Raw genomic sequence first — 12,388 nt, 5'->3', positions numbered from 1 at the left:
TCCATGTACGGCAGTGAATGAATGTCCATAGTTCACCGCGCGGTCGCGGCTTCAAGCCGTAGTCTCTACTGCTTGAAGCAGCCCGTGTACGGCTGCTCCAAGATTTGTCCACGTTAGGTTCCTGAAGATATTTTTGTAAATTGTTTTACGGAATGATGATATAATCAAAGACTGTACCAAAAAGTTTTTCAACTATGTATATTTTGGATTTGTAAATAATTCTTTTGGAATGCAATGCACAAAGAAATTGTAATGTTATGGGCTGATTTTTTATGTCACTTGTTAACCGACTTCAAAAAAGAAGGTTCTATGCTCCACTGCTATTTTTATTTACTCATACAAATGAAAATCTTTATTTAATTTTTGAATGACATGATATACCTACTACTATAAGTTTATTTTACTTAAATATAAAAAATCGGTCCATTAAAAAAAAGTTTATTAGCCCATTAAAAAATGTATAGAAAACTAAAACAATAATGGTCTCGAAATAATATTTCGGTAATGTGTAAACAAACAGTTCTTAAATTAACTAATATATTGTTTATTGATGTAAACTGTAGATAGGTATTAAAATAAAATTTATTTTTATTTCAAATGTCTTTCATTTTTACACACCCTTCCCTCTATAGCAAGACTCATCTTCCCATAGGTGTGAAAAACAAGCAATAATTTACAAGAGTAAAAAAGTTAAGAGAGAAATGTAGGATCCTTGAAACTAATAAAAAAGGGCGTGGTGAAACTTCTTTGGCAAGATTCAAAGATATCAAAATCGTCGCTTTAGTCCATGACGTGACGGTATTGCCATAACGCGACCTTGAAATTTTACTCTCAACGCGCCTAAAAGAAGTTTCACTTCAAACCTTTAAACATAATATTTATCGTCTATTTGCCTACTTGACTAATAATTTTTTTTTATTTAATGCGTATGATATACGGTCAGTTACTGCACTGAATACTAATATAATATTTTCACTACACTAATTCTGAATTACGTCCTACACCGATTTACATGAATCAAAAGATGATAGAATGGCTTTAGCCATTTAAATTGACACAAAAAGCGGTAATAAGATATTTCAATAAACAATCACATATTCTATGTTCCTCTCCTGCTCAGCGCATGGTCATTGCTAACCTACTGTCCGTCGTTCGAGTGGCATCAATTTGTAGGCTTGCATTTATCGCTATACCGTATAGCAAACAATACAAGCGTTTTACGTACGTACGTACGCCTCTAGGGAACTCAAAGTAAAAAGTTTTCCGTACGGCAGAGTACAAATGCCTACTTCAGACTTTTTACATAAATCGCAATTGAAAATACTGATTCTTATACAGAATATTAATGCCAACCTTATTCTTGTGTCTGGATATAGTTAGGAGGCTATAGCGATAATAAGAGATTAGGCTACTTTATACTGCGATAAAATGACTGTATATTTTCAGGATAATTTTCACACGGCACGATCTGATCAAATACTATTGCTTTCGCTTGTTTGAAACCAGATGGCTGATAAATATACATACATATTTTTTTAATAAATACTTATATAGATAAATTTACACAGACTTAGCAAACACAAATCACACAAATATTTGCCGTGGGTGGGAATCGAACCCACGACCTTAAGCTTGGAAGGCAGGGTAAAAGTAAAACACCCGCTCTGTCTAAAACTTGACAAATTATATACCAACCCCTCTTGAATCTATCTATCAAAAGAACCCATCAAAATCTGTTGCGTAATTTTATAAATTCCTTTAGATGGCGCTGTATTACGATGCCAAGGATGAAGCCGCGGGGAACAAGTAGGAATATAATATTTTGATAAAAAATAGTACTACTTGGTAATTGCTATCCTGTTTTATATCTTGAAATGATGATTCCTTGCGCAGTTTGCGTGTGAAATGAAAAATTACTATATTTTACTAAATTAATTACTAGTTTTCACAAAAAAATATGTGATTGTACAGTGTACTTAGTACACTGACTGCTTGGAATAAATGCAATTTTTACTTTGTTTTTAGGTACTGCGCATATTTACATATGTGCCGACTAATTATAAATATCACATCTTTACCCATAACTGTGCGGTGAATGAAAAATTGATAATTTTTACTCAAACACACACAGGTACGAATTTGGATGATATTTGCACAGTTTAGCAGTTATTTTAGGTTGTTTTGTTTAGAAAAATGGTTGTAGGGTCGAAATAAAACACAAACGTTCATAACCTCATATATTATTGTTAGAACACAACCTAATCCACTATAAGTACGTCAAAATAATATCATGCATCAAGCTATTTCTAATATCTAACTGTCATGATATATACAAATATTTTAACAATTTTAACACACACTGGAAATTTTAAAAGTGTTAATATACATCAAAATTTATAATAATACAAGTTTTTTCTACATTTGATACACATTTTATCAGAATTAGAATAAATAACAATTGTAAAATATAATAATACTTATAAATAAATAATTTTTATACAAGAAAAAGAGTTATTTTCGGTTCCTAAAATATAGTAACAATTCGCTTTATAAAGAAGATGAACAAAAAGCAAGAAAATATAATTTATATTGGAATTTTATGAGTTTGATAAGAAGAAATAAATCTGATATCTAAGGTAACTAAAAAGTAGATTCCAAAACTCAATAAAACCAAGTTTTTGCTCATTTTTTAAAATGTTTTTGTGAAATAATAAAACTTTAATTAAAAACGAATTATTTCTATATTATAGGAAGGTAATCGCTCGTTTGTATCGATTTATTTCGTTCATTTACGCTTTATCTTATCAAGGAATGTTTTAAATGCAATTGTATGAAACAAAACTATAGAATAAAAAATATATATTTTAAATAAGTACAAACGAAAAAATACTCAATATTTCACTATCCTAATAAATTATTGCATTTGAATACACTTTCAATACACAAAAAATACATGTTTTTCTTTCAAAATTTGTTTTTCAAATTTATTTCTAAGTGAATAAGCTGAAGCTACGTTTAAGGTAAACTTGTGAATTAATATAAAAATGATATTCGCATATAATAATTAATCCATACTGTCTGTCTGTTTGTGTCTAACTACTGAATAGATTTTCATACATTTTAATAAATAGATGGAAGCTCAAATAATATCCTTATTATATAAACTATCTTGGGATTGGATAGTAAACTATATTTTCTTACTGTTAACATTTATTTTAGACATAAAGTCCAAGTAAATCTTAAAAAAATGTAATAATTCTTAAGAAAGGCATAATTTTTGAATAAAAAATGAATCGAACGAAAATGTTACAATTACGTAACTGTCTTGTACATCGAAAGAAAAAGACCCAATAAATCATATACTAAAGTTCCATTTTGATTGTATGTGTGACTGTTTCAGAATATTAATGCAAATTCACATAAAATTTAGGGAGCTTCCTCTTAAGTTCTTTCCTAGGATTTTGACTTTAACTTAACTCGGGATTGAACCTTACCACCATTTTTAATAATTACGGATGTTATAACCACTCAACATTTATAAAATTTAACCAACAAATTAACCATAGTTTAACTTAAACTAACGTTCAACGTATAATATAGAAAAAACACTGTTTTTTAAACTGTGGTTTATTGTCTGCTAAACTATGGTTATTTTGTTGATGCCTAACACCTTGAGAACTGCTAATACAATAATGATGAGATTTTGATAGTAATATAGTTTCAAGTCTCAAACCATAAACCGCATAACCACCAATATTTAAACCCTTATAATATATTAGATTCAAAGCTAAAGGGCATAATAAATTTGATAATATACTAAAAAGACCAAGTTCTTCATTGTATCTTCCATCTGAAACAAAAAGAAATTATTAAAGTATTGATAATCATATTTTTATAAGAAGAAAATACTTTTAATGCTTATTTCTATAATAAAGTTCAGATAGAGAAAATAATTTTCTTTAGTGACCTTTCTAAAGCTTAGATTATGTCTTTTTTTTTGTGCGGTGTCTCTCAATGTTAGCCAGAAGGGCTTCTACATTTTAACGCGGACGCGGGGGTGAACTGAAGGTTCACCCTGGTAGCGACATGCACAAGGGCGTCCCCCCGCCACGGGGACCACGAACCTCGGCTTGAGCTGTCGCTTGAGTGGAGGAGGCCAGAAGGGCCCTAATCGGACGGGGAGATTATGTCAACACAAAAAATTATTACGAAAATTTCATTTTTAAAGAATCAAGAATAATGCTCAAAATGTGATGGCCCTTTATTTATCTAACTGTATTCAAAAAGTTTAATTGAAAGGCCAAACTACCCCAGGCATTGGTTTACAAATGGGTGTTCCACAAGGTTCTACTTTAGGTCACTTATTATTTGTAATATATGTTAATGTATTGACAATTTATATTAATCAGACTTTTAGGATTGCGTAAATGTAAGTGTAGTTGTATACAGGCTGAATTTTTAATGGGGATTGGTAGATTAAATCCGTTGATTGAAAATTAAATAATATTTCTAGCTAGTGGGACTATTCATATCTACATTGGCATGAAATAAAACTTTTGTGATTTTAATGGCCCTTTGGTTTTGGGAGTATATTTCCCACTAGCTGCGCTCCACAGTTTCACCCATTGCTCCGCTCCTGTTGGTCTTAGCGTGATGATATATAGCCTATAGCCTTCCTCGATAAATGGGCTATCTAACACCGAAAGAATTTTTCAAATCGGACCAGTAGCTCCTGAGATTACCGCGTTCAAACAAACAAACTCTTCAGCTTTATAATATTAGTATATTTAAAAATTGACATGAAATAAAACTTTTGTGGTTATTATGGCCCACGCTCCTTGCCAAATACACGGGTAGGTCAGGCGTCCCCGGATTGTTAAAACCACGGATTCGAATCCCAACTCGTGATTGATTTTTTTCTATTTTTAAGTTTGAGTATATGCCCCATGTCCCATACAACTCACCTCAATACAAGAACAGCTCAGTTAGATACTTAGTATACGGTTGTGGCGGCGGTTTCCCGCTCGGAGACCCCGCGCCCACCGGTAGGAGGGGCTCTTCGGATATCGAGTTGAATATCTCTTCTAGTTTATCTTGGATCTCGTACTGAAAACAAATTGTAATTATTGTTAACAACATCATGGGAACAAATTGTCATTATTGATATCAATCAAGAAAATAATTTAAAATAAATGTATCATCATCATTTACTACAATAATATGATGTAAGTACACGATCACTACATAGTATAAAACAAAGTCGCTTTCTCTGTCCCTATGTCCCTAATTCCCTATGTATGCTTAAATCTTTAAAACTACGCAACGGATTTTGATGCGGTTTTTTTAATAGATAGAGTGATTCAAGAGAAAGGTTTTAGTATATAATTTATTAGGTTTTAGACAAAGCGGGCGAAGCCGCGGGCGGTAAGCTAGTACGATATAATACGATGTAAGTACACGATCATAACTAAATCTATATCAATAACAGCGTCTTTATCATTATTATCAACAACATCAACATTATTATCATTTTGAACAAGAACAAATACAAAAACATCTATTTTATGCTCTACATCATCATTATAAAAAATGTTTGCATTAACAACAGCATCGTATAGACATACAAGTCTATACGTACATGTTTACGTGTGTTTAGGCGGCGGACCTAAAGCTACTATTTCTGTATACATGTTTATGTGTACACGTACATGTTTCTGTGTGCAAACTTACATGTTTACGTATGCAAACGTACATATTTCTGTGTATATACGTACAATGCACATGTTTATGTGTACACGTACATGTTTACGTGTGTTCACATGTTTTATGTGTACACGTACATGTTTCTATATGTACATGTTCATGTTTATGTGTGAAAACGTACATGATTCTGTGTGTACCACCCACCTTTGGCTGTGTGATATGCAGCAAGTGATCAAACGGCGCAGTCCTGAACATGTTATTGAGGGTAACTCTCTTTCTCTCCACATCACGTCTCTCTATAAACATGTATTTCACACAAACACAAGCACCCACCTTAGGATGCGTGATATGCAGCAAGTATTCAAACGAGGCGGACCTAAAGCTACATATTTCTGTGTACATGTTTATGTGTACGTACATGTTTCTGTGTGCATACTTTCATGTTTGGCAAACGTACACGTACATGTTTCTGTGTGCAAACGTACATGTTTACATATGCACACGTACATATTTCTGTGTGTACACGTACATGTTTAATACATACCTTAGGCTGTGTGATATGCAGCAAGTGATCAAACGGCGCAGTCCTGAACGTGTTATTGAGTGTAACTCTCTTTCTCTCCGCGTCCCGTCGTTCCGCTTCGCTCGGTCCGCTCGCGGCGCGGCGGAGAGCTTCCAAACTAACGTTCTCGTTTTGCATTGGATGCTGCAAATTTTTGTATTTTATAGTGTTTTTGTTTTAAGAACAAGAAATATGTATACGGAAAGTAATGTTAAATCATTTAGGCAAGAAATTATGGCAAAAAGTTTAATTATATAATTTACTACGATAATTTACTATTAAATAGGTACGACAAATCTTAGGTAACACCTCTGTAAACTTCAAGATTACTGTGGTTTGGTTAATTTGAGCAATCAATAATCGTTTTGCATAAAAAAACTTAAAAATAAAAATAAATATACACATTGGACAAAATAATAACTTTAATAAACAATCACATATGCCTACAAAGGAAAATTTATACCTCTTTTCTTATAATCTACATATTTACAAGTACACATGAACTACCCATATACATATAAGAATACCGTTGTCTGTCTGTCCCTGCGCATATTATGCGAGCTTGAAGTGTGCGCGTCCTCGTGACCCCAGTGCCAAAATTCATTGTCTGTTCTCTAAGTTAAGAGGAGTTAATAAGAGTCGATAGAAGTGGATAGGAGATGAAAGAAAATAAGGGAAGTAGGATAGAAGTTTATAATCTACTTGAAATTTAAATTGCGTGAATGAATAGTAAATTTGGGTCGATTATAATGTAATTCTGCCACAAAAAGCTAGAGAGTTTTTAAAAGTTTAAAGAATTAAGTTTATAAATAATTCAAGTTTAAATTGCTTAGAAAACCGTGTAATCGTAACAACAGAGACATTTCTATTTTTTACAAATTGGCATATTTAATAAGATTTCTATGTACTGTACCTCTACATAAAAATAAAATAATTACATATGTCCCAAAGTTAGGCATTGAAGGCCGATGGTTATGATTATATTTCTCTATGAACATCCTGTATTCTTCGTCCAAAGCGTCATATTGAGTTTGCTGTACAAGGATATTTATTTAAATAATAAAAAATAAAGTTAATCTTAGTATTTTTCTGTTTTATTTACTATTACTAATATATGTGACTGAAACTTTAACTGAAATTCATTTCACCGTTCCTATTTTTATTTTAAAAGTGGGAAAAGGAAACGCAGCAAACGGGAACGATGGGATAAGAAAAAAAATACGTCCGTTTATGTTTGTGTGCGTTTTAATGTGTGCGTGTGCGTATGTGTGTACCCACTCACCCGCTGCACTCCGGGCGAGCTGTTGGCGCTGTCCAACTCAGTGACGGGCCCCGCTGATATATCAGCTAAGCTGTCGCGGCCTTGGGCAGCACCTGGTTATAAATAAACAGATTTATTATTAAATTACCAATCTCATCAAAAAATTAATAACCATCTGACTATAACCATGCATCTATAACCATCTGACTATAACCATGCGTCTATAACCATCTGACTATAACCATGTGTCTATAACCATCTGACTTTAACTATGCGTCTATAACCATCTGACTATAACTTTATATCTATAACCATCTGACTATAACTCTGTGACTATAACCATCTGACTATAACCATGCGTCTATAACCATCTGACTATAACCATGCGTCTATAACCATCTGACTATAACCATGCGTCTATAACCATCTGACTATAACTATGCGTCATAAACCACCTGACTATAACTCTGTGACTAAAATCATCTGACTATAACCATCTGACTATATCTCTGTGACTATAATCATCTGACTATAACCATCTGACTATAACTCTGTGACTATAACCATCTGACTACAACTATAGCTTACCAGCCTCAACCCAGCTGTGTCTATGCGCCAAACTGACCGCACTGCCGCTGGTGTATGGAGACGGAGATTGTAGCCGACTCGCTTCAATACCGCACGCTTTGAGACACTCGCCTAACGCCATCTGTGGTGTAAATAATATAAATGTTATTGACGTAATAATCTTAAGCTTAAATCCATACTAATATTATAAATGCGAAAGTAACTCTGTCTGTCTGTCTGTTACTCAATCACGCCTAAACTACTGAACCAATTTTCATGAAATTTGGTATGGAGATATTTTGATACCCGGGTAGGACATAAGCTACTTTTTATCCCGGGAAAATGATGTAATCCCGGAAATCCCACGGGAACGGGAACTATGCGGATTTTTCTTTGATTGCGCGGGCGAAGCCGCGGGCGGAACCCTAGTATATAATAAGACTAGCTTTGCCGCGCGAACTTACACATCCATTCATCCTCACAACTCGTTCATAATTATTATTAAGATAAATTTGTTATCATCAGCCCATATTTGTATATTTTTACCGACCCCACACAGCTAATAACAGCAGAAAAATATAGTGAAGTGTGTGATGTTACGGAGAATTTATTGTTGGTACTTTCAAAATATTTTGTATTTATTTATATTTTTATGATAAGTCAGTTTTATCGCCAGGCGAAAGACGCGGGTTCGAATCCCGCTTTGTGATCGAATTTTCTCACTTTATAAATAACAAAAATACCTAGTTACCTGATCAATCATTAAATACGGCAATTTATTGGGTGCTTTAGCTGGTGACACGTGGTCGTACTCGTCGAGGAGTGGGGGTAACATGTGTGGTGCTTCTTCCAAACGGGCTTCTATTATCTGCAAGTGAATTTATTTATTTAAAAAAAAATTAGCGTGTACTAGTGTACACACGTAAGAAGTGAAACTTCTTTATGACCTTATTTTTCAAAAAATAATTTACTATATGCAACTTTACAGAAATACGTCGAATCAAGCGTGGTAGGGATGAGTAAAAGATGGCGCGTAACGGAAAAATGTCGCGCATAACGAAAAAATCTTACACTATATTTTTTTCCAACCCCGTTAAAGAAGTTTCAATTCAAAAAACATAACCACATTATAATGGTATATAGAAGAAATTCTAGTCAGAATTGCTGTTTGATACAAAATGTTGTACTTGTATTGAGCAACGACTTCGACTGCACTTGTTTTTTACGACTTCAAGATAATATATCAAAGTTATAACCAAAAATTAATTTAGAAATACAGTCGATACAACAAATCCATACAAGTTATATTTTACAACTATCAACATTTATTTTTGACGTGACAACGTCTTATAATTCGATAGAGCCGGCTGCACGCACGAAAAAACATGACTCATGCGGCGTTACCTCGCTCTGAGGCGTTCCATGTAAGGCTTGAAGTGCAAGCGAGAGCGCGGAACGAGCGACAAAGAAGCACAATCGGACGTTTTCACGTTCAACTATCGTCAGTAAACCGACTTTACAGACAACCAATTTTTTCAATACTTTACCTGTTTAACATAATCAGCCAACGGTGGTAGAGCTAACACGTGAGGCACGAGTGCAGCCAGGGCAATGGTTATAGCGTGCAAGTGGCACTGCTGCGATGTGGACAGTACCGGGTTCGATATCGCCGACTGTTGGATACTGTGAATAAATAATAATAATATTTTACGTAATGCACTAAATAACATATGAAAAACCAGACACGTAAATACACAACCGTACAGGAACGTACACGTACATTTTCAATGTTCATACACACATGCACGCACACGTAATTATGATTTACACAGTAAGAATGACGAAGAATAAACAAACACTTTACTGTTCATTAGTACCTAGTTTAGTCGATCGTCGTGTCCTTAATTTATTGTGTAACAATTTTATAATGTGTGTATAAATAAACGTTTTTCATTTCATTTCATTTTTCATTTATAAATAAATTACTGAGTCTGCATGAAAAATAATTGTTTATAACTACACTTACATAAACAGAATATAAAGGGAAAATTTATACAGAACTAGCGGTCCGCCCCGGCTTCGCCCGTGGTACATATTTACGTTTTCTCTACCCACACCCTCGTACTTCAAGGAAAATAATAAAAAACGAATTATCGAAATCGGTCCACCCGTTCACGTGTGATGCCGTGACCAAGGAAAACGGGTTTCATTTTTATATATATAGCTGTGAATATTCTAGTGTTTTATTGAGAAGTGGTTCTAGGGCTGACATTAAATTTTCTTCTTGCTTATTCATAAGCACTAAACGCATAAAACTAACTACACAATTCACTTTCAATTCCGCCCTACACAAGAATATTAGACACTTTCCTTAAGATATTCTTCTAAACATTTTATACACCAAATTCTCATTTTTTTAACACCTATATTTATCTATAATATAAAAATGAATCCCAAAATGTGTTAGTAAGCGCATAACTTGAGAACGGCTGAACCGATTTCGTTAATTCTTTTTTTATTATATTCCTTGAAGTACGAGGATGGTTCTAACGTAGAGAAAAGGTAAATATGTACCACGGGCGAAGCCGGGGCGGACTGTTAGTTTTCTATATAATATCATACACCTAAATATACTCACGACAAAATCAACTGTAGCATGTCACATACAGTCTCCTCAGAAGCTAGTTCGATGGCGAGCAAAGCCAGGGTCGTGTATATAGCCGATATGTTCTCAGCCGTGTTCGATTCCAGTTGAAGTCCTGTTGAGAAAAATGCATATTATAATTATGACGATATGCTCTTCAAAATATAGGACACTAGATTTGAGCCCGCGGCTTCGCCCGCGTTTTCAAAGGTAAACCATCATAGTTCCCGTTCGCGTGGGATTTCCGGGATAAAACCTATCCTATGTGTTAATCCAAGTTACACTCTATATGTGTGCTAAATTTCATTGTAATCGATTCAGTAGAATTTGCGTGAAAGAGTAACAAACTCACACTTCCTCACAAATCCTTCGCATTTATAATATTAGTAGAATACAAATATATAATGTAAGAATCACGAAAAATAAAACGCACATTTTTGCAATTTATAAATTCTTTTGATTAAATACGTTAGGTCCCGTTTACTTCAAACTTCTGCAAAAAATAATCGAATCACTGTTTAGATAGAAACAACAAAAATTCTGAGGCAACAAAAAAAACAGTAATGCCTTTGGAATACAGTAAAACGCATACGAAAAATTTCGCCTTCGCTTGTGTTATGGAAACCAGATGGCTGATAAACATACATATATAATTTTAAATAAATACTTATATAGATAATCAACACTCAGACACAGAGCAGCACAGATATGTTCATCACACAAATATTTGCCCCGGGTGGGGAATCGAACCCACGACCTCTAGCTTGGAAGGCAGGGCCACTACCAACCAAGCCAACTGGTCAGTCAAATAAAAAGTAAAATAGTTACTTGTGACTTAAAGTTAAAATAAAATAAACTTACCATCATACAACGAGCTGAATATAGCATAACCATGCTTGCTAATGAAAATAAGATCGGGCCGGGAACACTTTTCCACTGTGAGCCCCAATTCCGCGTATTCCACCCTGGAAATAATATAATTATTATTATTATAATAAATCTAACATATTACACACACATATTAACATAGTTTTTCTCTCAACGTAAAATAATCATATATAGACTCACAAACACTGCAAAATTGTCCTAATCAAAACTGTGCCTATACGTGTATTGGGCAGTGTTCTTATGGGCTATAACGTACCTAAATACAATTACAATTTTTATGTTCTTTAAAAATTGTCAAATGTCAACCGAAGCGAGATTAGAGAAGTATACTTCTCTAATCTCGCTTCGGTCCGCTCACGCGAAGCAACACCTTACTTAGTTCTATCGTTTTATACAGGGTTACTGGAAATTCGACGTGATCCTTCAAAGGGGTTATACTAGAGGTCATTTGAAACAAATTAAGTCCAGTTAACCTGGGGTCAAAAATGGATAGCTATTGAGCTATGACGGATTTTGATATGAAAATTTTCTGCCTTTTTACCAAAAACAATAAATTATGAAAAAACTACTACACTGTTAACATTCAATTGATATTTTTTTGAAAGCCGAAGAATGAGCGATCAGTTAAAAAAAACTTGCCCAAAACTTGCATCACCTCAAAAAGAAAAGGATCATAGCTCAATAACCATCCATTTTTGACCCCTGGTTAGCTGGACTTAATTTGTTGCAAATGACCTCTAGTATAACCCCTTTGAAGGATCAC

General features: G+C 34.0%; 1 protein-coding gene across 1 annotated transcript in view; it reads right to left on the bottom strand.

Annotated features, from left to right (window-relative positions):
* Window positions 1-2,224: 2,224 nt before the first annotated feature.
* stmA (Protein EFR3 homolog stmA) overlaps window positions 2,225-12,388 on the bottom strand; it is a 31,066-nt gene continuing 20,902 nt past the window's right edge. The window contains exons 12-20 of the mRNA XM_089710559.1: window positions 11,599-11,702; window positions 10,732-10,852; window positions 9,641-9,776; window positions 8,845-8,961; window positions 8,115-8,235; window positions 7,548-7,639; window positions 6,248-6,409; window positions 4,965-5,106; window positions 2,225-3,850 (exon numbers count right to left, since the gene is read on the bottom strand). Coding sequence (XP_089566685.1) covers window positions 4,966-5,106; window positions 6,248-6,409; window positions 7,548-7,639; window positions 8,115-8,235; window positions 8,845-8,961; window positions 9,641-9,776; window positions 10,732-10,852; window positions 11,599-11,702 — 994 coding nt within the window. The 3' untranslated portion in view covers window positions 2,225-3,850; window position 4,965. The remainder of the gene's footprint in view (window positions 3,851-4,964; window positions 5,107-6,247; window positions 6,410-7,547; window positions 7,640-8,114; window positions 8,236-8,844; window positions 8,962-9,640; window positions 9,777-10,731; window positions 10,853-11,598; window positions 11,703-12,388) is intronic.

The sequence above is a fragment of the Colias philodice genome, chromosome 25, assembly GCF_061535455.1.
Source record: "Colias philodice isolate Cphi_HAF_F1 chromosome 25, ilColPhil1 Martin Lab GWU primary, whole genome shotgun sequence".
NCBI lineage: Eukaryota > Metazoa > Arthropoda > Insecta > Lepidoptera > Pieridae > Colias > Colias philodice.
The sequence above is the reverse complement of the archived record's forward strand: the minus strand, read 5'-3'. Positions and strand labels throughout refer to the sequence as shown.